We start from the raw sequence: 26,315 nt of genomic DNA on the forward strand, positions 1-26,315 counted from the left end.
AAGGTCACGGGTTCAAGTCTGGCCTGTTATCAAAAGTGCCTCCACCAGCAGCAATAACACATGGGTTTGACTACACCACATCGAGCAGTGTTACATTTTTATTTTCAGATATTTTTTTTTACTCTCAGTTTTATTAAAAGTCCTCAGTTCTCATCTCCACAATGCGTGAAAATGTCTACTTTCCACTCAGATGCGCCGCATTAACTTTCGCGGGGGCGGGGGGATTTGTTTGTTTGTCTATTTTTATTTATATGACGGAAAAGATTGATGCGAGCATGTTAGAAGAATTTACAGGAGGATAAACGCAGTAATAGCTGTGCCTAGGTCATTTGCTTACCCTAATTAGCCAACAGCAGCAACACACACACATAAAATCTATTCACGCTGTAAGGTGAAAGGTTGCATTTAATGAAATACACTGTTATATAAAAGTAAACACTAACAGTAATAATATTAAGAAGGAATTAAAGATGTATGTCTGAGTCTCCATTGCACTGAAAACATGAAATATTTTTGATTTCATATTCTCGGTAATGGCTAAATCATTATATACAATCTAAAACAATTAAACCAGTTAAATAAACATGGGGGCCAATATTCCCAGCACTGATATTTAATAATAAATACATTAAAATAAACTTTGCATCCATAAAATAACTATCTCCTCTCCTTTATGTTTGTGCATAAAATTTTTAGGATTCGTTTTTTTTTCCCTTTTCGTTTTGTATCTCAGGCCCACATTCAGCACAAATATCTCACGCTGCTTGACATGTCATCATCACCTCTCACGTTGTGTCGACCTGCCGCAACGAGAGGAGTCATTCGCTCGTGTTTGTACAGCTATAAAAGCGTGCAGCTCTGGACAAGTCGTAAAACGAAGCGCACGATCCATCATCGGGGATTGTGAGGATTTGAAATGATCCTCACAGCTTTGGGGGCGTCAGGAAAACTTCCTCAAACACGATGCCAGAGGAAGAATATATTTCACTTCTGCATTCGAGTATTAATGCGATCAGTAATGACATAGACCCTTTTTGGTTTGTAAAATTTGGATTTAAAACGGTTAGCTCCGGCTTAAAAAAAATCTTCACAGCTACCTCAAGTCCGGCTTTCAAATGGAGCCTTGGAGAGAAAAAAATAGAGACGAGAAATATCTCCAAGTCCCCCCCCCCTTCCCCCCTTTGTTAAAAAATCTCCTCCACATCCCAAACAGACCCCCGAGCACGACTCCTCTCCGTCCGTCCATCCACCCATCCCTCCCAGTGTGTCACTTGTGCCACCAGATTGCATGCAAATAAAAGCTGCGCGGAGGCAACTGAAGTCCGGACGGACGAAGAAAAGAGACCCAATCGAGCCCCGGGTTCACGCTCGGACGCCTCCTTTGTGTCTCTATTTTTCCCCCCAGCACACAATAAATAAACCGGTTCTCTCAAAACGTTCCGACATCTGTCTTAAGTTTTTTTTCTTTTTAAATATATAATGTAGCAGACTGTTGTGTGCATGTGTGTGTAGGCTAGCAAAATAAAAATAAAAAAGCAGGCGTGCTAATTGAGTCTAATGGTGGTTTACTGACAAAGAGAGTTTTCAGTTAATTTTTAAAAGCTTTTTCTTGTTTCTTCAACATAATTTAGACAGATGATTTTTAAAAAAAACAACTGATGCCTCCCCCCATCCCCACCTGAAAGTGTTGGAAACATGATTACGTGGTTGCCCGTGTTGTCAGACTATCTGTTCAGGTGTCAGACTTTCGGGTATATTAGGCTGACTGTGTCCCTTTATCAAAGGCGAGCATCCTCACTTTACTGTTCGCTGAATTAATTTGCTCACACATCATTTAGACCGAGTCCCTCCCTGCCTGACAGTTGGAACTATACAGGAGATCACATCCACTTTATACTGCTTTTATTTCAAAGTGCTCAGATATGACGAATCTTATATAAACCTGCTGGCCTTGAACATTAGCCTGGTCACAAATAAAGTTAGTTGATTCCAGTAACGGGAAATAAAAAAAAAGAAAAAAAAGTCTGACCTCCAAGAGGTATTTAATGTCGTAAATAGGTGGATGATATCGTCAAGCTGACTAAAAAGAAAAAAAAATGAACAAGAACAAGCAGTATTAAAAGATGCAGACTCGTAGCTGTCATGTGGTATCTCTTTATGTGGTTCTTCCTAATACGAGTAATAATAATTCTTGTCCGAGTGGCTTGCTGTAAAAGCACACGCAGAGCAGCGTGCGCAATTAAACAAATATTGTGGTGATCCAACATTTCTTGAGCGGGTCGAAGCTTTCGCTCAGATATTAAATCAGGTTATTTTATTGGATGTAATTTGGGGGGAGAAATCAAAGCCAATTACAGGAATGAGGAGGAATGAACTTGTGGATGGAGAGGATGGAGAAGGAGGAGGAGGAGCAGGTGGAGTGGGTGCTCGGGTCTCGGGCTAAAGCTGACATACCTCAGGCTTCAACTCTGATTGGTCCTCGTTTGGAGAAGCTCATGGGTTCATTCCGTTGTTAAGCGCCTCCCCATTTCGCTAAACTACATTATAATGCAACGAACCTCCCTTTTAACCACAAACCGAATTTGCTTTCATTTAGGCTATATATTTTTCTTAAATAGGTTAAAGTCATAGAGATTTTTTTCTTTTTTTCGTTTCCTTTTTTTTTTTTGGGAATAGCATTTCGCCCTGGAGCGGTGCGCAATGCTATCTCATGCCGACCTCCTGGATGCTCGCCTCGGTGAGTTAACATCACCAAACTCCGGTCTTCAACTCTACTGTAAGCTGGAGGAACTTCTAATCTTAAATCAAGCTCAGAAATGGTCAATTTGCTTCTTATGTGATCTTAATGGGGCTGAAGTGAGCTAAACTCGCTTAATTCATTGGAAAAGTAATTATTATTATTATATTACTGCGTAATTTGATTTAACAATTTTCCAAGATACCAGTGTGATCAAATTGAATGAAGAGTATTTAAGGAGCAGATTGCAATGTGCATGCTGTCTCTTGAAAATAGCTGCAGTGGCTGTTTCTGTTCTTTTTTCTTTTTTCTTTTTTTAAATGTCTGTATTTGTGTTGAGGCGTTTAAAGCATGCACAACAACTGCTTCATCCTCTACTGCAGCCTAAACAATGCTTCAGCGGCTCCTAAATTCGCCTTTTCGCATGTAAGGCATGCTTGTTGTGTGCACTTGAATATGTCACTGCATTTGCCTAACGTGTTCCTTTTCCTTCCTGTATAGACCAAGTGTTTAATGTGCAGCTCTCACCTGCTGCGGTTGTCTGTGCAGGGATGAAGGATGCCGCGGAGCTCCTGGGCCACAGGGAGGCTTTGAAATGCAGGCTCGGCGGTGGGGGACCTGACCCGGGACACTCCGGGGAGCTCGGCCCGGGCCCGGACGGCGTGGAAGGGACTACGATGCTCCCGGGTGACGATATCACCAGCGGCGGGGGATCCAACCCGGTGCAGGTGAACAGCAAAGAGCAGGACAAACAACAGCAGCAACAGCAGCAGAACAACAACAGCAACAACAACCCCAACCAGTCTGGAGGGCAGCAGCCCCAGAAACAGAAGCGACACCGGACCCGCTTCACGCCGGCGCAGCTCAACGAGCTGGAGAGGAGCTTCGCCAAAACACACTACCCTGACATCTTCATGCGGGAGGAACTGGCTCTGAGGATCGGCCTGACGGAGTCCAGAGTGCAGGTGGGAGGCGGCTGGGAGTGTGATGTTGATAAGAAATGAAAATGAAGAAAATGAACTTTTGAAAGCCCAGATTTGAAACATACAGGCGTTAAAAATAAAATCTCCCGGAGTACCGAAAATGCAACAAAAATAATACCTGCACATTAAAGTGATTAAATATTGAACTATTAAAAAAAAGCCCAAATGCTTTCATTTGGAGCTCAATAGTTACTGCAACATAACACAATTAAGTTACTCTGCAGACGCTACAACGGCTCTTTAGAGGAAGCTTACCGAAACACTTTATTAGGATGCAAAACAAAAACAAAAAACAAAAAACAAAAAAAGCAGTCAGGGTTAAGATTTTAGATTCTTTTGTTTAATTTACTCTTTTATTTTTTCTCACAAAAACCAAATTCTAAGCTAGAGGAATGTGTTATATCAATTTGTGCAAATAATCAAGCTTATTGCTTGGTTGACATATCAAAAATATTGCCTAAGAAGGAATGCAAAAAACAAGTTTTAGTATTTCACAGAATTGTAGTCACTGTAAAAAATAAAATAAAATAAACGACGTTTTATGGCATCCGCCTATTATTAATATTATTAGGTTTTTATAGTTTAATTATTTTTAATGTTAATGTGTCTGACACACACTGCGGTTTATCTTCGCATTGAACATAACGAGTGCAGGTGTTATTAAAAAAGCTTGATACTAACATGCCATTCTTTCGTTATAAAAAAAGGTGCATTAATTGGGTTGTTTGTAGTATTTTATTTGATTTTATTCAAACTTTATAAAATATCACTTTTCTTTTAAAAACCGAGGTTGCTTTATTTTAATGTTTACTTATTAAAATGGCCCAAATTCCAGTGTCTGCCGCATGTAATCCATCTACAGGGAACCAAATGCTGACGGCAGCTTTATTATACTCGATTAATCGCCTCGTATCAACCTTTTAACAGTCCTGAACTAACAGTGATGGTCAGTCTACAACTTCATCAGACTGCATTTTATTCTCGCTGTAATGCTGCCACTTCAGTGGCTCACTCTTGCGCCTTATTGGATGAGAACGGAAATTGCGCTTGGATCGCTCGCATGTGAAATAATACCCCATAATAATCATTACTATTATTGCAAGAGTCCATTCAGTCCCTCCGCCATTTACATAAAATCAAAATTAGCGAAATGACGCTCATCTGCTATTATGACAGCGCTGAAAATAAGAAGCAAGATCCAGATTCGATTTAGCGATGGGCCTGTCACCGCTGTCTGCGTCTTAATGCCGGACGCGCTGAAGATGCACCCTGTCTCATTTTTATTTCTGTTTTTTAAGGGGGGATGAGAAATTGCGTTTTCTTTCCTTTGAAGTGTAATGCATTTCAGGCCGGATTTCACGGCTGGGTTACTCCGGGGAAAGAGAGTGCGATTGTCCCGTTCTTATTACTGCGCCCCACTTTCTCAACCAAATCTTCACATTAATCATAGACGCCCGCTTACAGCCAGACCCACAGAAGCACGGGGACTCCGGGACTAACAGAGCAAACCACCGCTCTACAGCAGCAATAACATTGCCTTTTTTTATCCCAGGCCGGATGTAGCACAGGAATCTGAAAAAATGTGGCTCAAACTATACGACGACTGCTACTACTACTGCTACAAATAATAATAATAATAATAATAATAATAATAATAATAATAATAATAATAATAATAATAATAATAATAATAATAATAAATAGCCCACAAAATAACTTTAAAGTAGAAAATATTTAACATAAAAATCTGGTTGAACCTTAAAAAAATAAATAGGTCTCTCTCTCTCTTTCTTAAAAAAAATAAAAAAAAAAAAATAAAAATCGGCACCACGATGTCAACGGCAATGAATAATTAAAATAATATAAAAATAAAACCTGGTACTCTTTAGTGTCATTTCAACATTAATGTGAATGTTCACTCATTACTGCAAACAGCTGTTATTTGAGAATTTAACCAAAATTCATAAATCTGTGTATTTCTGCTGTGATTTATTGCTGGTGCATTTCCATGATCACACATTGATATCATGACCTTTTTAAAAAAAATATATATATATATTATTATTATTGGTGCTCCCAGCGTTGGTAACGTGACCTGTCACTAAAGTCACTGACTCAGCTCCCCCTGACTCCTCCCGTCTTTGTCTGCAGGTCTGGTTCCAGAACCGACGGGCTAAGTGGAAGAAGCGCAAGAAGACCACCAACGTGTTCCGGGCTCCGGGGACTCTGCTGCCGACGCACCACGGTTTGCCTCAGTTCCCATCCGCAGCTGCGGCAGCAGCGGCTATGGGCGACAGCCTCTGCTCCTTCCACGCCAACGACACCCGCTGGGCCACGGCAGGTATGCCTGGCGTGTCTCAGCTGCAGCTCCCGCCCGCTCTGGGCCGCCAGCAGGCCATGGCGCAGTCCCTGTCTCAGTGCAGCCTTGGAGCCGGACCACCGCCCAACTCCATGGGTCTATCCAACATGTCGTCGAACGGCTCCGGGCTGCAGTCGCACCTCTACCAGCCCACTTTCCCCGGAATGGTCCCCGCGTCTCTATCTGGCCCGACGAACGTGACCGGGTCGCCTCAGCTGTGTAGCTCCCCGGACAGTGACGTCTGGAGAGGGACAAGCATCGCCTCTCTGCGCCGCAAAGCGCTGGAGCACACAGTATCCATGAGCTTCACCTAGTGACGACAGTCAGCGCAACGAGCTTTTCTTTCACCAACTACAGAGATCTTGTGCATTTTGTTCTTACCCACCCAGTCCACCCAAAGAGGCACAGTGGGACAAATACACCCGGGATATTTGTTCAGATAACATTTTTTCTTCTTCTTCTACCCAGTTCACGAGAAAGAGGGGGAGAACTGACATTATTCATTGGGCCCTTTGGCCTTTATTAACCATAGGACTGGTTCTGTTTTAGGCTATAATTTATTATTTCGCATGTAGCCTCGATCAGCTATTTATTTCTCTATTTAAACGAACCGATGCGTGAGTTCGGTATTTATTCACTTATTTATTTATTTATTGGGCACATCCAGCCCTGGCCATGATTGCCGCGGGGCACTCGGTTATATTTGCTCGGTGACTGAAGGTTTTTGAAGACAAATTCTGTGGATACTTTTAACTACAAAAACTAGATCACAGATTCAATCTCCCCCTTTCCCCCCCTCCTGCTGCACAGCATGCAACTCTATAAGACCAAAGGGATGCACACTGGCCACGCAAAAGCCACACACCTGGAGATTTAAAAGAAGGAAAACATGGACGATTCACCAGGAGGGAGACTGATTTGACAGGAACGGGGGTAAAAAAAATAAATAAATTAAAGACTTGACTGCATGTGCTGTCCAAAGCAAAAATAAAAAGGGGGGAAATACTCTGAATTAAGACATTGAAAGTGACTTAACTATAATCTGTTATATAGGATGTTTTGTGTAGCGGAAGCACTCTTGTTCCCATTTGGTCAGTTTGTGATAACTTATGTTTCCAAAATTATGTCTGTGCTTATTCTCAGCTATGACTTTCTTAAATGTTTGAACCGTTTTGTTTCATGGACATGTTTATATCAATTCAGTGTAAATGATCAAATAAAAACCATTTTCAATTATGCCACAACACGAATTAACCCTCGTTTCTTTACAAGCTCAGTCCAAAAGGTATTTAGATTTTAAATGATTGTAGTGATGAATCTGAAATTTTTGTTTAGCGTTAACTGTATCAAATTCTCTATCTGGTATAAACTTATTTAAGTTAAAAAAAAAAAAAAGTTATTTGTGATGCTGTTAACTTCTTTGCCTTACATCTATCTATCTATCTATCTATCTATCTATCTATCTATCTATCTATCTATCTATCTATCTATCTATCTATCTATCTATCTATCTATCTATCTATCTATCTATCTATCTATCTATCTATCTATCTATCTATCTATCTATCTATCTATCTATCTATCTATATATATATATATATATATATATATATACACACACACACACATAGATATATATATAGATATATATCTATATGAGCACTTCCACACTGAATGCTCAAAATCCAGAATCCACATTAGTAATTTAGGAGAGATCAAGCGTGTCAAACTCAATCTCAGTAAAGACCAAACTGACAAATTAGAGTCAAAGGTGTGTTTCTTCATTTTGTTATTTTTGTTATACAAATAGCACAAATAATGACCTCCAAAGCCCCAAACGTTATGGCTGCATCACAGAATGGCATTTACAAGCAACATGTAAGCATTTAATAAAATGTTTATGATACATTATGAATAATAAAGACACTTTTATTGGTGTACAGTATTTATCATCAATATAACATTTTCACATATTTTTATATGACTGCATTTTATTGACTAATCTCTCATTCTGCTTCTATGCCAGCCTCCAAATGTGAGTGCTTTAATACACTAATAAGCACTTCTGTCTGTTTCCAGCTAAATTATAGATTTAGTTGTAAGCAGACAGAATTAAATTACAGACTAAATTCAATTATATTTATTAGGTAAATTGATAATACTTATAAAACAGGCTTTATAAAGTAATACCCATCATTTATCTCACCTGGAACATCAATTAGACAAGGTTTATAAATCTCACGGACTCTTTCCAACTTGCTCCAGTGACCTAAATGTGACAACAGACCTGATGGCACTATCTAAAAGGTCTGCTTTCTGTAATAAAAGAATAAAACAGTGAGAAACAGGCTGAACTTGAATGCAGCATTTGTGCAACCAGCTGTGAGATCCTGCTTTTTGTATGGAGTCTATGCCGTACACATTTCAGTGCACTTCACAGTGTTGTATTAATTCATTACCGAATTCTACTTTTTAGGCCTGATCTAAGGCAGCTGGTTTTTTGTTGTCTTAAATTTTCTATCAGGAAGCAAATACACAGTGATAAGTTCAGGAATTTTGAAAACAAAACAAAGCGCTAGCTTAATTTAAAGCATCAGTTAGTAATGGCCTTTGAAATCCCTTAAACTACATATATACAGATATTTATATGTTCCAGTGTTTAGTTTCTCTGATTGTATTCCAGTGTGGAAACGGGACACGAAGCTGCCACTGAGGTGCAGCACAAAATGTGTGTTGGAGTGTTTGTGCTCCACACAGCAAGTGCATCATTTTACTTTACGTTGTTAGGAATAACACATCATGTTTAAGTTTATTTATAATCAGTAAATAATGCACTGCCTCTGCAAGAAAAGGCTATGGTCAGAAAAAATTTAAATAAAATAAAAGTCATTTTGCCCACAGTTGGCAATTGAAGTCAATGTTTCTTGGTTGGCTTTAGAGCTTCTCCTGTGCAGCACCTGTTTGTGTAACAGTCAAGTTTAGGGAAAGCCTTTTTATTAATTTTATGTTAAAGCCTTTTATTAATATAGTTCCTTTGTAAACCATCCATCCATCTTGTGCTCACTCAGTTCAGATTTGTAGGCGGTTTGAATCTACCTGTGATGAGGTAGAACCACTGGACAGGTCACAAATTTTTACAGGGCTAACACAGAGAGACAGATAACCATCCACACTCCCATTCACACCTACGGCCAACTCAGAATCACCACTTCTTCACCATGTTGCTAGATGTAGGAGGAAGCTAATGTCCTCAGACTGAGCCCACGCAGTTACAGCGAGAACATGAAATCTCCAAACAGAGAGCCCCAACCAGCAGGCAGATTTGAATCCAGGACATTCCCAGAGTGAGGCGAGAGTCCTAACCATCACACCTCTATTCCACTTCTGAAATGTAATCTTCAAATGGAACATAGACATTAAAGGCGGACCTTTGAGTTGCAGTTCAGGTTTTAATCAAGGGAGCCTAGTGACGCAATGTTTGCTGATGAAGCTGCAAATCTCCAAACAAAGTGAGTGGAAAGTGCAGTGGAAAAGGCCCTTTAAGCACTCTAATGAGAGAATTAATCAATTACATTTAGAGTTCCCATGATTATAAAAAACTAGAGCAGTAACAGTAGATATCTCAAATGTGAGTGCCTGCCAGCGAGTATCTGATACAACTGTACTTTTAGATTAGACAAGCATTTTGGTCAGCATTTTGGCAACAGAGATTTCCAAGGTATCCATTCACCTTTAAACGAGGAGTATGGATGCACTCATGTCTGAAGTGCAAGCTGCTCTTACACTTTTTTTTTCATTACTGTGTTAGAGATACATTTATATTATATTGAAAACAATACAATATTTTCTCTATTGTGAAATCCAAGCTAAGTAATTCCTCTTCCCCGACATCATATTGGCAAGTCCCTAACCCATATTCTGGAGAAAGGCAAAATGATTATGTGAACAGATTTCTGTGTATGTCAGTCAGAACTTCCCTGAAAGCCAAGATTTTGGAAAAAAAATATAATAATAATTTAAAAAAACATACAGAGGACTGTTTGTACATGGATTTAGGATTTATGGAAAATGGCCCTGCCAGTCTTCCGGATGTGTTATGCTAAATGTATTCTTTAACACTTTTATTTTATTTTACACAAGTCTGGATTCAAGTGTTCCTATACTTTTATAATCATACAGAAAGTTCATTCACCTACATGAAGAAAAAGTGTTAGCTATATTACATCCAATTACTGTTAATCACAGGCTAACTTTAGACAGCATGCTGTAATTAATGTATCCAGTTTTATACCATTCTCCTTTAGACAACTGAATACTTATGTCACCCCCGTGAAACAAACTCTCATCACCTAGAAATATAACACAGAACATAGCAGGTTATCATCTAAAGGATATCACAATACAGTGAGGCCTGCTGGGATGATTGACCCGTGTGTGTGTTTGATTGTATAATCATCAATGACTAAACCTCTACTTGCTTTATTGTGTATCAATTTTCACAGAAATGTTCTGACTTACTTCTTCTATTTGTAGAATACTACTACTTAATTAGCCAGCAGGTACTGTTCTATAAATTATTGTGAATCTTTTTATTTTGATGTAATTCCATGTCATAGACTTTGGCTTTCATTCGTGAGCCCCTCGGGATAAAGATTTTTGCAGTCTAGCAACAGATGTGAAATAATATTACATAAATGTAATAATTTGTTTCACTATCAGCCAGGTTAATTAGTTTGTGGAAATGGGTAACCTGTTTCTCATTGGGTAATTTGTCACACACTGACGCGGTAGCCAATCAGTGACCCTGCTGTTGGTGGGATCATTTCTCCCAGAATGCTGTGCAGCGAGGGTGTCGCAGAAAATGCGAGCGCGAGCCAATGTTTACCTCCTATTTATTCCACACAAATAAATGAAATCAGTCAATAAACCATCCAAGGGTGAATATGGCTCTCTCTATCCTGGATTATGAATGAGAGCTCATTAATTTTCTTGTGTGTGTGTGTGTGTGTGTGTGTGTGTGTGTGTGTGTGTGTGTGTGTGTGTGTGTGTGTGTGTGTGTGTGTGTGTGTGTGAGAGAGAGAGTTTAACAGTTTAAATGTGTGTGTTTGCATGCATTTTCAGGTATGCACGTGTGGTTATTTTCTTTCTGCACATATGTTTATGATGTGCACAAGAAGGATGTCAGAGGGACATTATGCACAAATACTAAAGAGCAATTAGAAATCAGAATGGTAACACACAAATATTCACACGTTTGTAATTATGTTTACAAAACAACAGCAGTAGACTGACATTTCAGTAATTCTGATATGATGATTAGCGGATCAATACAATACTCATACAAACTTGTCCACTGACAACAATGAAAACAGAGGGAAAGTGCTAACCTCTGAAGCTAGAAATTGGCCTATCAGTACCAATAAAGCTTAATAAATAGGTTTAATGTCTCTGTTTTTAATACTTCTTGGAATCTTTGTCAAAGCCACTCGGCCTAGTCATGAAACACAGAATAACTTCAAGTAGAAAAATAAAATAAGGTACAAATATTAAACTTCAGATGTGCACAAAAGTTCTTTTTTCATGCTATCTACACTAAGTTAATCTAAGTTAAACAGTATGTATGACAGGTGTATCCATAATACACACAGATGCTAATGAGGTCAGAAAAATTATTGGCCTGACTGAAAAAAGCAGGTTCAGCTCCTCCCTCTTTATGCCAGCAATCTTACTGACAATAAGATGAAATTAGTCTGCTATCAGTCTGCCATTGGTTTGCTACTGAATGGGGTCAAGTCCTCTGATGCAAAGAGACCTGTCACAGATGTGTTGCATTCATCAGTGCAGACTGACTGTTTAAGGAATCTGTCTATATTTATTTATTAGACAGCAATTATTTGCAAACCTTCGCCAATATCTTTGAGAGTGATTGCAATCAGTCTGATTCCCATTGCTGCTGTCTGTAGACTGGTTACTTTGCGCCAGGTGATTTATGAAATCATCCAGAAACAAGCAGTTTTTACTATATTGTGACTGAGCGACACTGACTCTCTTCTTCTCCCTTGTATTGATCTCTCCTCGACTAATTGCATCCACTGAGGTTGACCTGTTCACCATGCTTGCAGTGCTGGTGTCTTTTGGGGGCATTTTTAATAGAATTATGAAAGGCTCCAGCCTTTCACCCAAATATGATTGTATCTATCAATGCGATCATATCAAATCAGACTTTATTTAACATGAGCATAATAAGTGCTCTTTGAAGTTTACATTGCTTAGTTATAGTCTAATATAGATATCAAGCTGACACTATTAAAACCAATTGACCAATACTTAAATAGCAGTGTAAAAATTATATTAAAATTATAATGCAATATATCTCATAAAACAAGCTACAGAGAAAAAAGAAATTTATGTCTGAAGTCAGTTCAGGCCACACGTCCCAAAAATCTTATCCTCTTAGTTTTAAGGGGTACGGATACATTGGTGGCTTCAGATCCATGCTATGAATCCAAATTCATGGGAGCTTTAATGTTATTTGACAGGCAGAGTCTCGTAGTGTCTCGGTGATCGTTATTCCAGATGGTGGCAAGAAAATTCCATTTGAAGGTTTTATTAATTTTCGTTAAAATGGGGAGGTTCGCTGATGCTGTCTTTGCTCACTCGCTGACGAGGCTGACTGACATCTCGCTGCTCCCTCCATTTGTCTTTGTTTGAAAAGGTCTTAATTGTATTACATGCAAATGAAGAGATTTGATTTTTGTCCATTATCTATTCATAAGAGAAAATGAACAGAACATTAGAGGGTCACCAAATGAGGGAGGGGGGAGGAGGAGGGACGAGAGACTGAGACAGTGATGATCAGTTAGGCAGAGAGGAAGATAATACAGAATAAAGGAGAACTGGCAGCTTTATATTGTATTGGTGTAATATCTCCCAAGTTTTGGTGCTGTGTAAAAATAATCTTTCCACCCTCATGTGTAATCTGTACGTATGTAATACTGCAGGTCAAGGCTGATAATTAACCCATGATGACTGAAACACAGCAATTAGAGTCATGCTCATGTGACAAATCACAATGACAGATGCTTAAATGCATTCCTCCGTCCTGGTCAGCCCCAGACCACCATTACCTGCAATGTAGATTAAAGTCAAGTGCACATCCTGTTTCTGTTTAAATTAGGCGCAGGAGGAACCTACGAATTTAAAGGATCAGCACAGGATAACGAAGAAAAGACAATTTTGATGTCAAGAGAAAGCTCAAGATGCTGCTGACAGTCACTTCTGTGGGTTTTTAATCATGACAGCAGCAACACAAATAGACACAGACGTCTCAAACAGCTCCAAAGGTTACTTGTAATATGGAGAAATGTTAACAGTTACAAATAATTATGTGTTTCTAAGGTTTGACTGTGATTAGCTTATTTAATAAACCTAAACTTGTTAGCTAGAGCTATTTTGCTAACTTTCTTGCTATGAGCCTGAACACATCTTACACAAAGGCCTAAATTGCTACTTGCACATCCACTGCATCTACAAGAAAGGAAGGGTACTCTGGGATCATCCTGAAGTAAAATTCATAATAATTCCAAAATAATTCCAAAGACCAATTGAGCATTCAGAGGTATGCATCAACATCAACGACTGGGTGACCATTTTTGATCACAAGACAATTGCACAACCTGTCTCCAAATTGCTATAGTGTTATATCACCGTCACCAAAGTCAGCCTGAAACTAGCAACTGACTGCAATGGTTGGCTACCTGACGCCTGACTTCAAAACAACCATTTCAAAGGCAACAAAATTGCATGTTCACTGCACATTGTGGCAAAATATTTGACAATGCTCTGATCTCCATCCACGACTTTACCAAGTGTGTCTGTTGCATATAAGAAGGAAGTAGACTCAAAGGTCTGTAAAGTAAATCAAAATGGGAAGTGCCTTAAACATGCTTATCTTCTAATAGCCAGTAAAGGGTGAATCTTCTGGTTTCAAAGGGAACTCTGTACATAGGTCTGTAAGAAAATTACCAAACCTTTCACCATACTCTTCTTTCTTAATTTATGATGGTAGTAAAAATCTTTCGATGAGTTTACAGTCTCAGTCATTTATTTATTTTTGGTGGTATTTAGGTCATTATACTCCCATTTAGAGTGAAATAATGCTAAATGTTACCTTGGTTACCTTTCTTTCGGACAAGTGACTACTATCACATTAAAATGGAGCATCCTCAGCATCCCCAAAAAGAAAAGACGAAACAAATAAACAATTTCAAAGATTTTTATGCAATGAATGTACATAAAGCTGAGTGTCCCCAAACAATTCAGAGAAGCAGAATATATTAATTAAAGTAGCTTTATAAAGAAATTTACAAAATAGGTTTATGTTACATTTTATTTATTGATTTATTGATTTATTTATTTTTTCAATTTTACGTGTGATTTTCTATTTGGCTCTGCAAAGAACTCTGTAATTATGTTTTGCCCTACAAATAAAAGAATATTATTATTATTATCATTAGCTGCGAGCTTATAAAGGTGCTGCCCTGTGTGTTCAGGTCTAAGTGGAGCAGGCCCTCAGTAGATAAAGCAGAACACAGTGAACGCCTGATGAAGAGGGACAGTGAAGTGTGTTGGTCAGGAATGAGCCTATCTCTCTACAAGACCCCTCTGAACAGCAAGGGAGGGAGTGTGTTATTGAATACTGTTGTTGGCCCTTTGTTAAATTACTACTTAATTTATTTTCCATCATCATAACCATTTGTTTTCCTTACAGGCTGGAGATAGGGGGTGAAATCAGGCACTATGGTGGAGAAAGAGGGAGCACACAGACTTCTTTTCTTTCTCACCCTGAATCTGTTGGTCTTTAGTGCTTCAGTGACAATCACATCAGGGCTTTCACATCTTAGATGATTTCTACCATTGGTCATATTTGACACCTCGTCCTCCTCGGCTACAGCACTCAACAAACCCTCTTTTCCACATTTCTTCCCACTGCGCACCTGAATCTGTTCTTTAACTTCTGTTCTCTCTATCAACCTTATTTCCTGTATTTTTCAAAAATCTTGGATTGTCTACATTGTTTACATAATAATATCTGCCACTTGATCCAATTCATTCAATCCTGAAACACTAACAAGTGCTACCATCATGGCCACATGTTCTTCTGATTTTTCTCATTCTCTGACTTTTCATCTAGCACAATTTATTCAGTAACAGTAGACTCTCAGTAACAGGATCACGAGTCACAACTTTTCTAATAATTATATATTGATTCAAAACAGTGCTCTGCAATCTAAATTTTTGACCCATCCATTCAGATATCTAACAGATACTGTAGTAAAACAAACATTCTCACATCTAAAACCCATTCACTCCACCTCAACCGATCCCTTGCCCTAACCCTCCTCCTTTCTCTAGCTGCCCTTGAGCTTTTCTATTACCGCATGGAAAGCACCTCGCAGCCCCTGACAAGCGCAGCGGATCGACACTAAATCAGAAATCAGTGCCAGCCACAGATCTGAGCCACCATGAAGGTCACAGGCCCTACACTGCGTGTCGTCTCAATTGGGGGAGCAGGAGCAGACTCAGCTAGGGGTGCGCGTGTGTGTGTGTGTGTGTGTGTGTGTATGTGTGTGTTAACAGGGAATACACTCAAAGAAAGAGATTGTAAAGCTGAGGAAGAAGGTTTGGTTGAAGAGAAGGTCAGCATTATTGCAGAAGTCGATGAAGGAAAAAAAAATAAACAAGAGGAAGAGAGGAAACTGTGGGCAGAAAATGCTGAACTGACCCATCTGTATATAAAAAAAAAGAATTACATCATAATTTTTTTATACAAAAGGAAACAACTGATAAAAAAAAAGGATTTTCCTCACTAGTAGAGTTTTGAGACTTCTTCTGATCTTGTGTTATTGTTACACACTGCCATCTAGTTGTACGAAGAGGAATGACGCTCATTTAAAGATCTGACCTGATTCCAAAATGTGTTTTAGCAATATTGAATGTTTGAGCTTCATTGTGCAGACTGATGAATGTAAATAATTTGATAGTACTAGGCTGTTTTCATGTATATCTGCAGAATATTTCTTAAAGTGGAGCATAAAAAGCTTCATTTTTGAGTAATAACTGTTTAAAATATTTAAAAAAAATACATCCAGCTTTCCCAGATTAGACTGTTTCCCTCATTTTCTCAACAGCAAGTAATTTTTGCTGTGGATTTGCAGGCCTTGCATCTGACTCGCCTATGTACCAAAAAGGCAACCTGGGTTTTATTGGTTATATTTAACTAAATCTGCTTATATCGCTACTGAGCTTAAAAGTGCACTGAGACCCAGGTTTGGTGTGACCAACATAAAAAAGTGATTTCACTTTTGACTGAAATTCAACATGTGTTACCTTTGTAACAGGATTCATTGAGGTTGTTCCAAAGACTGACCTTGCTCAAGACCAGATTTCTGTCAGTCCCTGTTCGAGACGGAAATTCATAAATGAGAATCTCAAAGTAAAAAACAAAACAAAAACAACAACAAAACAACCCCTCCGGATTAAGTTGTTTTTGGTTTCTACAGGTCCACTGCTATTTCTATCAAGATCTATCCGTTCAACGTGTGTAGCTTATTATTTTATCATTAATTGCATTTATGTCGTTATTTATTTATATCGCCCAATTGTTAATTCAGTATTTTTATTATTATTATTAATACATTTCAAGGTTTAATGTAACATTATGCTGAAAAGTAAAGCAACTTCGGAGTGCAGATTTATTAGTTTTAAATAGGCATGGGCAGATTATTTTAAGCAAAACACACAAACGAATACAAACACTGCCTGAGTGGATGCTGGGTTCATTTTTCCAAGTGTCGCAAAAGTCCATGAAACCTTAAAAATGCGCAGCGGTCTAAATATATTTACTTCCCAATTATCATTCGACTTCAGTGAATCGTGTCCATGCAAAGCTTCCGTAGTGCGAGTCACATGAATGGTTTGTTGTGGTCGTGACTGAAAACCTTTTGAAACATGTAGCTGAAAACTGCAGTATTAACGTGACTCTCTCAGTTCTGGCGAAATTAAATTATCTGTCCAACAAACCGAAGCGTTACCCGCCGAAGCTTCCTCACAGTGAAAACGGCGAGAGGCTATTTCTGTGTGACGCTGGGGACTTTTCAGATAGAGAAGCTTGTAACGTTAGCTAGCTGCTTTGTTGTGCTTTGAGTTTTGGGTTCGTGTTCAGAGAAGCGTTTGTAAAAACTGGCTTTACTGTGTTTGACCGGCTGACGTCATGCTCCGGTGGATTCTCGGTGGTCGGGAAGCTCAGAGCTCAGCGGAGGTAAGCTGAGCCTGGGAGCTCGTGTTTGCAGCATACCTTGTTTGGGAATGCATGTGATGATTTTATGAGTCTACCTGTGTAACTTATGGAAATATGCTGTAATTTGTTCCATAAACGCTCCTCTCCTCCAAACTCCTCCAAAGACTCATGTATTCCAAAGCAGATTGTACCTCCATGTTCAGGAAGCCTGTCTCAGTATGTGATATAAATATCCACTAAATACAGGCGTAAACACTCACCGGTCACTTTGCTAGTTACACATTGCTAGTACTGGGTTGGACACCCTTTTACCTTTGTAGTGGTCACACACAGTTGCTGCCATCTTCCATTCCTTCACATCCCAATCCCATGGTAGACTGGGATTTGGTGACTGGAGACCATATGAGTACAGGAGCTCATTGTCATGTAAAAGAGACCATCTTAATGTGATCTGAGCTTTGTAACATGTTGTGTTCTGATGGAAGCAATCATCGGAAGATGTGTTCACTGGGGCCATGAAAAGATGGACATGGTCAGCAACAATACTCTGATAGGATTTGATGTTTAACTGTTGATCACTTGATACTGAGGAACCCAAAGTGTGCCAAAAAACTATCCCCGACACCGCATCTCTGTGAAGGTTCACAGTCATCCAGGTCATCCAGGCTCTTTTGACTATCCCCAGACCATTTTATCACCACCAGACAGAACTATTCCATGCTTTCAAGTTTTGTTTTGTTTTTTAACTCCCAAATTCTGACTTTACGATCCAAATTTTAAAGCAGAAATGGAGACTTATCAGACTGGGCAACATTTCATATCTGCTTCAAGGTTTGGTGTGTTGTGTCTTCAGAGGTGCTCTTCTACACGCCTTGGCTGTAATAAATGGTTGTTGGATTTGCTTTTATCCCCATTTTAGGTCAAAGCAGTCTGGCTGTTCTCCTTTGATCTCTGACTTTTTCACTGCTGTTCACTAGAAATTTTCTCATTGGACATTTCTCTGTAAACCCTAAAGATGGCTGTGCAGGAAAATCCCAGTAGATCAGCAGTTTCTGAAATAGTCAGACCAGCATGTCCGGCACTCCACGTTCACTCACTTAAATCACTTTTCTTCATCCTTCGCATGCTGAGTTCGAACTTCAGCAGGTTGTTTTTACCAAGTCCACCTGCTAATGAATGCACTGAACTGCTGCCATGTCAATGATTTATTCTGTATTTACTTTAACAATCCGTTAAAAAAGCAGTTAATAATAATAATAATAATAATAATAATAAAGTGATAAAGTGTTTTTTTGTTATTTTCAGTTTGATAAAAGACAGATAATTTCCTTGTTACTAAACTCAATGCTCAAAATATTTTATGCTGGCTTTATTCTCAAAGTAAGGCCAATATCAGAGATGTAGTATTTTAACATGGTGGTGTCAGACCATGCTTATACTTTGTGGACAGGACATAGACTGAAATGTATGATGGTTGCTGAGAAGCCCACTTACATTATGAAGTAGAACATGAATTACCTATATAATATGTATATCGCTAGCTATTCCAAAACAGTTTAGCCTATAAAACATAGGCCTTATCAGCTGTGTCAAAAAGGTATTTCAGGATAACAATGCAAAGTGCTTCCATAAGAAACCTGTAACAGGCACTAAATGTTAAGCACGTTCATGAGTAGTAACAATATCAGGGAAGTAATGAAACCCTCCACCCATCTTATTGTACATATGACAAAAAACTCCAACATATTGCCAGTTGGGATTTAAGTATGAGAAGCAAAACAACTCACTCTACAGAAAAAGTAACAATTGAACAGCTGGTATATTTGTCATGTTTTTGATATAAAATCAGAATGCAGCGATGGCTATTCTTTTTTTGTAAGATGGGTAAAGTAACAAAAACAAAAGTGAATAAAAATATAAATGCCAATTTGTATCCCTTAAAAATATATTTGCTTAGAAGTACAAGTTTGCTTTCCACTTCTTTCTTCCCGTACTCTTGTCTTCCCTATCTACTCTCAGCCTCAGGGCTGGGTGTACAGCACCGCGGCCTGTTTGTCTCACTGCTTTCCCTCTTGTGTCTGCAGAAAAGCCCTGTGCTGTGCATTGGAGAGGAACAGCCCAAAAACTGCTTCACTGAGCTGCAGGTGCTGAAAGGACATTTTGACATTGTTCGATTTCTGGTGCAGATTGATGACTTCAGGTAAGCCGACCGCAAACGGCCCCCTCTCCCCTTCCCCAACCCTCCCTCTCGCCTCTCCTGCCCTCTCTTATCTCTCTTTCCCTCTATAACCTCTCTCCTCTCTACCCTTGGCTGGCCTCCATCCCACTATGATTGACAGGAGATCCTCACCTACAACAAACTTACAGAGCATGACAGGAGCCCAATCATCACCACTATGTGATGGTGTGTGCATGGTACAGTATAACCAAAGCCTTTTAATACTGTCCGTACACACACACACACACACACACACACACACACACACACACACACACACACACACACACACACACATAAAGGTTTGCACCTGCTCTCCTCGTTTGCGCTGTATTGTGGAAGCATGCTACACACTGGGATGGCAGAGTGGACCTGCATAAGTGTAAGATTGGGATTTATACCCGACCTAAGTGTGTGTGTATGTCAGGGTGGAGGGGGGGTTGCTTTACGCCTGGTCTCCTCCAGTAATCACCTCCTCCTTTGGGTCTCGTCCTCTCTGCTCACAGGTCCACAGTTGGGGGCAAAGGCCAGAAAATTCTCTCCAGATTGCTTTTGAAGTCTGAAAATGTATCCTCAACACTTCCTCTCTTCTCATTTTGTCTCTGTTTTATCCGCTCATCCTGTCTGTTGGTTTTGGGAACAGGCAGTTTGGATGGTTCAGGGTCAGAAAGCAAGTAACGCGATAAGCCCCAGGACAGATGTATTTTTTTTTTAACATTTCTCGGTGGAGATGAAGCTGCAGGAAATGATTCCTTGTATGAATAGGTTGTATCTGCAATTGACTAGTCGACCTGCTAAAGCAGAGTCCTGCCAGTCCTACAATTCTCAGCTGAGGGGCCAGTGTGACACAGGAGTCTAAATTCAAGAAATAACTCTTACCTTTCTTCTCATGTTACCCAGATGTGCCTCAGCAGGGGATGATGGCCTTGTTTTGGTGTGGAATGTTGAGGTAATATGCTGCCAGTTTTTTTTCTTTCTTTCTGCGTCTTGCGAAATTGCACACAGCACAGTGGGACTAATTGCTAATTGCTTTTATTTTTGCTTGTCCGATTGCTAGACTGGGGAGAGGCTGCAGGAGCTGAGAGGCCATTCTCAGCAGATAACAGCCATAACCACCATCACCTGCAAAAATGAAGTCACACTGAACACCTCGCTTATCACTGCCTCTTCAGACCGAAGCCTCAGTGTATCCTGAAACAATGCACACAAATGTACAGCAAGTGTTTCATGAGTAATTCATGACTTTGTGATTCAGGCTTGATTCTCCTTAATCCTGCATGTCAGCTGTGGGACCCTGATACAGGCAACAGGGTCCAGACCATTTCAGATCTTCATTCTTCTGTAAAGGTAGCAAAAAACACCTTTGAAATCCCTAAAAACACACACACACACATCTTGCATCTGTATTATCAGCTATTTATTTTTGGAAGTGAAAATGGAAAACTGTGTATACACAGTTTTAAAATGCGCTCCAATCCTGGATATACAAATAGTAAAATAATACCAAACTGCCCCACTGACATCTTCAACAGTGTTGTACAAATGTACTCATGATACAGCTTCAATTGCTGGATCAAACCATCCAATTGTCTCTGTCGCTGCCTTCTTGTGAGAATTGGATGAATCCAGAATCTCAGTTTCTTCCTTTTCTTCATTAGAAACGTCAGGATCTGCTCATCATCTCTTGATGTTGGCATTTTTTTCCTTAGTGCCTTTCTTAAGGATGAATTTTCCACCAAATTATTTTGGTGTATATAGAAATTAAAAATCTAAAACAATTAAAAAAAAAAAAATCTAAAATGATATTTCACATCCTGATCCAGCTGTGTGTCTGTCTCAGTGTTTGCTGGTGCTCGAGCGACTGTGTGTGTGGCTCTCTGGTGGGGAAGAACTATGCGTGTGGAATAGAGACTTTCAGCTGCAGTGTCAGCGACCCAACCACAGTGATACTGGTGAGAAAAAAATGTCCGTTGCACAACCACATTTTTACTGTTACACCAACCGTGCTGGCCGCTGACGCTGATCAATGTTTTTGTGTTTTGACGTGTCGAAGGAATCACTGCTTTGATTGAACTGCCGAAGAACTACATAGCAGCTGCCATGGATAAAAAAATAAGTAAGAGCACAAAATATGGTGCGGATGAACAGATCAGTAGATTAAAAGTGCGTTATTTGAAACAAAATATTCCTTTGTCTTTGCAGTGATCTACAGCTTGACAGTTTCTGCTGATTCCTCTCTGTCAGTGGCTGAGATCCGCTGCCTCTCCGACCACCAGGATCAGATCCGAGCTCTTATCAACGTCAATGGTCAGTCTGAAACTCGGTGTGTCTGTTTGATTTTTAAGCTGCAAAGAGACTGCATTTTGAACCCACAGACCGTGTAAAAGGTGGATGTAGCTACTGAAGATCTGTTTCAAAGGCTTGAGATTAGCGTTTTCACCCTTTGTTATCTTGATTTAAAAACTAAAAAAACTAAAACGGGTCTGACAAAGATGTGCGTGTCTCACTGTTAAACTGCTTTCTCACTGGCTGTCGACTTTCCAATCACCAGCCGTTAGCTAATTAGTGGCCACAGATAATCCTCCTTGGTGAAACATAGTCCAAGATTTACAAAATAGACTTCACTTTTTATCCGAGATGGCCCAAAATGAGGAGCTGAGACCGTGAACTCATTTTTACAGAGTATTTAAATCGGTAAGCTCTTTTCCTGTAGAGTCTCTAGGACTGTTTGCAGCCACAGCCGCCATCACCTGGTCACCAGGTTTGATACATTTAGAAGCTATGTCAACACTTTATTCTCACTGTGTTTGTAGCCCTGGACTCATGCCTTTTCCTCTTGTGTTCTTCAGACGGGCTCTTCGCCAGCGGGTCCCATATGGGTGAGTTGATCTTATGGAATGCGACTGAGTGGAACCTCCTGGCCTATGAACACATTCTCTGGGAGGAGTCTCAAGACTACAATCAGACTGAAATACGAATGGGGGCTCCTAAACCCAGCGAGATGTCCATTCAGCACCTGACCACCAATGGAAATGTGAGGACAGGAAAGGGCAGGATGGGCTTGTATACTGGGAATACTCTGTTGTTTTATTGTCATTTAAAATGAGAACTTTCTGTTTGTGTGTTTTGTAGCTCATCCTTGCTGCTGTGGGCAGCGGTCTCTACGTCTACAGTGTTCAGACCAGAAGCGTGGTGGCCTACAGAAAGGTTGCCCACGACTCTAATGTGTTACACACCATGCTGCTGTCTGACTGGTAAGATCTTACACCTTTTCTAAGACTTCTTTTTTTTACCCTCTAGAACACACACGGGCAAAATACTTTCTGAAAGGAAAACTAAACAACCCACCTAAAAATCAATAGCTGTAGCTTGGGCAGTTTGCACATGCACTCCACGGTGATCTATGCTTACTTGAATACATTCATAAAAAAGAAACCCTCAGAGCTCACTCTCTGGTTAGTATTAACTTTTAAAGGAATACTTTTGTATTTTGTATGTATTCATTTGGTTTTTCTTTGTTCTTTTGAAAAGTACTTGAGCGGTTTGTAGTGTAGTAAAAATCAGATAAGGGTAGCATGATGGAGTTTCTTTCAACTTGAAAGAAAGGCAGATATGAAATGAGGTCAAATGTAAAAAATGAAAAATCTTTATGTGGTACTTCCTACATGCTGACCATAGACACTACAGTTGTAAGAATCATAGTGTCTAAGTTATACCTGCTGTTGGTTGTGGTTGGGGTGACCCTCCAACTCACAGCTCATCTTCATAACCGAACAACTGCAGATCAAGATGGTTGAGTTGGAGTTTGTCCAACTGAAGGATGAGAGTCTGGTGATTGCTATGACGGCAACGTGATTAGATTACTTGTGGGGGAAACGTTAGACACAAAGGATCAGTGAAAGCTTAGTACAATTTACTCAACTTTCAAGAGGGAGTGAGACTGACTCTATAGTAACATGTTCATGTTAGAGTAACATGTTCATGAGCAGTGACTGTTAGCCAAATTAATTCAGAGAAGCAGGTCAGCACTGTAATGTTATTAAAGTCTGAGTTAGCCGCAAAATTAAAAACAGTCTCAGTCAGGTTCATAGGTCAGGACATATTTTACTTAATTCTTAAGAGCATGTACAGTACCAGTCAAAAGTTACTTTTATCTTACCAAAGTTTGCTGATTTTACTTCTTGTTTTTTGTCCATGGTTTTATACAGGGCACCAACCAATTCAATAAGTCTTATTGTATAAAGGATCTAAATGTGCAAAATAAGTAGTAACTACAACTTTGAAATAAATGCGGTGGAGTAAATCTCTGAAAGCTGCAGGTATGAAAGACTGGGCTTGTAGACAGTTTAAAAAGATATCTTCCAAATATAAAGATTATGGAAAACTAAACAAGCAGTCATACAGTCAGCTGATGTTTTATCTTGTTCTTAACATATTGTCTTGCTGTGTGAAACAAACTTGTGGTGGAGCTGAAATAATTGCTTTTCCTCTGAAGTTGTTGAACAGGTGTTTTGATAAAGGACACTTTAATGGAGTTACAGGTGCTCAAATCAACTCCAGGCTGAAATATTTTCTCTCTTTCACTGAGTCAACCCTCATGTAGTTCAGCTGTAGCGCCAATACTGCCTTCCTGCTGTTTTCATCCATAACACTAAGGGAAGCCTCATTATTCCTGGTTTATGTAATGTTGAACCCTCATAGACTGAATCTTAAGGCTTTGTTGGCTTCTGTGCCTTCTCTACTGTGAATCAAGCTTCTGTTTATTATCTAAACATTAGTAGATTTATGCCTACAAGACAAGACGGCCACATGATAAATATGTAGGGAGTCATATCTTTCACTGATAAAAGATTTTTTTGGACAGCCATGAACCAGTGCATTTTTAATCAAATTTAATAATTAATAGTTTTGTTTTCAATATAATTATCTAGCAGTAAATCAGCCTGCGACTATTATTCAAATAGCTGTTGCTATGCAGACAATCTGTGTGTGTATGTGTGTGACACTGCCTCTGTTTTAGTGAGCTGATGTCCTGCTCTGAAGATGGCAGTGTGAGGATGTGGGAGATCCAAGACTTGCCTTTGCCGGCTGAACCAGCTTCTTCAGGTGAGACACACACACACACACACACACACACACACACACACACACACACACACACACACACACACACACACACACACACACACACACACACTGCTAAAACTAGATTCCCCATGATCTATTACTTACTTATGAATAATTATGACTGGAAACTTTAAAGACTGAGGAATGTGTGTGTGGAGGTGGGAGTGCTGTAATGTTGGCCAGACGTGGTATTGTGTATATGAAATAAAAGTGGTGTGTAGCAGGTTAGCACAAGTCAGTGTTCCTGTCACATCATTATTATGACGTTTAGAGCAGACCTATTAGTTACTATTCTGACAGTCATGGTAATGCTGTTTTTAGCCTATCCTGTCATCTGTCATCTCTACCCGTAAACACAGAAAATAAATTTTTAACAGCAATATCATCAGCAACAAGTACAGTTTCCTTGGGTATCCTGTAACAGTAATTTTCTGTCCACGCGACAGGGTTCTTTGGGATGTGGAGTTTTGGCCGTTCAAACAAACAATCTGGGCCTCCTTCAAAGAAGGTTATAGACATTCCCAACATTAGGATGCTAGAGTTGACTGGAGATCTGATTGGACACTCAGGAGCAGTCCAGGTACATAAGGCTTAAACTAAAGTTCTTTCTTATAATTATGTAATGCCAGGGCTGCAGTAATGTCTTTTGGACTTATTTCAGATGTTCGTAAGTTTCACGGAGAAAGGTTTGGTTACATGCTCGGCGGACCACCTGCTCATTCTGTGGAAGAACGGAGAAAGACAGTCTCGTCTCCGCAGCCTGGCCCTTTTCCAGAAATTGGAGGAGAGGGGAGGACTTTGACATTTATGTCACTCGCTTTAAAAAAAAGTTGGGAGGTTGATGCTTAATGGTGTTCACAAATGATTTAAATGTTAGTGTAATGGTTGGTGTTTACATTTATTCACTTTGCCTTTGGACTGAAGATGTGTATTACCTTAAATTCTATAAACTGTCTGTAAATACCTCATCTTCCAAATGTAACAGTACTTTTGTTTCCACACTGGAGTGTTTGAGCACTGTGATGCTGACATAAGTCATTTTGTACCAAACACAGTCTGTTATGGTTTTACATTAGTACAGCCCAATTCAATTCCTGCTCAGGCTTTACTGTAGATATACATTTGTGCCTCTTCATGTTGTGTAGGTCTGCTTCCATGTGCCAAGAAGCACTGTTGTGATCATCTAGCAGTGCAATGAGAGGAAGGTTCAGCAGCTTATACGTGTAATCATTTGCACTATTGCTGTTTTTGTGTGTTTGTTTGGTTTTTTAATATAGTTTGACAATATGCTTTGTGTTTTTGAGAGTTATGAGAATGACAGTGCTTTAGCAGTGGCATCATTCGATAATGCTTGTATTTTTCAAAAATATTTTCCACACTATACATTATCACTTTTTAATTATTGCCATGATTATGCAGTGTGTCTGGAAAGTATTTGCAGAACAGGTTCCACATGTTTTTCCTGTTACAGCCTTATTCCAGAATAAATTGAATTAATTTTTACTTAAAATTCCACACATACTACCCCATAATGAGTGAAAAGAGTTGAAATTCTTGTGAATCTATGGAAACTAAAAAATGAAAATATAAGA

At 39.4% G+C, this 26,315-nt stretch overlaps 2 protein-coding genes across 5 annotated transcripts; both read left to right on the forward strand.

Moving 5' to 3' along the window:
• The first annotated feature begins 1,876 nt into the window (after positions 1-1,876).
• Positions 1,877-7,375, forward strand: otpa (orthopedia homeobox a). Of its 4 annotated transcripts, none has more exons than XM_085414443.1 (3): positions 1,877-2,776; positions 3,239-3,702; positions 5,872-7,375. In XM_085414443.1, exons 1-3 carry the CDS (start codon positions 2,701-2,703, stop codon positions 6,391-6,393), a joined length of 1,062 nt encoding a protein of 353 aa, XP_085270569.1. In that variant the 5' UTR covers positions 1,877-2,700; the 3' UTR covers positions 6,394-7,375. The 4 variants fall into 4 exon arrangements, with proteins under 4 accessions (XP_085270569.1, XP_085270571.1, XP_085270570.1 ...); XM_085414445.1 differs by having other exon boundaries at positions 1,881-2,776; positions 3,287-3,702; positions 5,872-7,374; XM_085414444.1 differs by having other exon boundaries at positions 1,882-2,737; positions 5,872-7,374.
• A 9,667-nt stretch (positions 7,376-17,042) lies between these two features.
• On the forward strand, positions 17,043-26,012 carry wdr41 (WD repeat domain 41). The gene is made up of 13 exons (XM_085414451.1): positions 17,043-17,399; positions 19,463-19,578; positions 20,497-20,545; positions 20,654-20,782; positions 20,881-20,943; positions 21,437-21,548; positions 21,650-21,712; positions 21,799-21,903; positions 22,446-22,630; positions 22,729-22,850; positions 24,617-24,702; positions 25,170-25,303; positions 25,385-26,012. The coding sequence occupies exons 1-13, from the start codon at positions 17,352-17,354 to the stop codon at positions 25,523-25,525; spliced, it is 1,353 nt and encodes a 450-aa protein (XP_085270577.1). The 5' UTR covers positions 17,043-17,351; the 3' UTR covers positions 25,526-26,012.
• The last annotated feature ends 303 nt before the right edge of the window (positions 26,013-26,315 follow it).

The sequence above is a fragment of the Rhamphochromis longiceps genome, linkage group LG7 (assembly GCF_057381845.1).
Source record: "Rhamphochromis longiceps isolate RC_006_pf linkage group LG7, R_longiceps_female_GT1.1, whole genome shotgun sequence".
In the NCBI taxonomy this organism is placed as follows: domain Eukaryota; kingdom Metazoa; phylum Chordata; class Actinopteri; order Cichliformes; family Cichlidae; genus Rhamphochromis; species Rhamphochromis longiceps.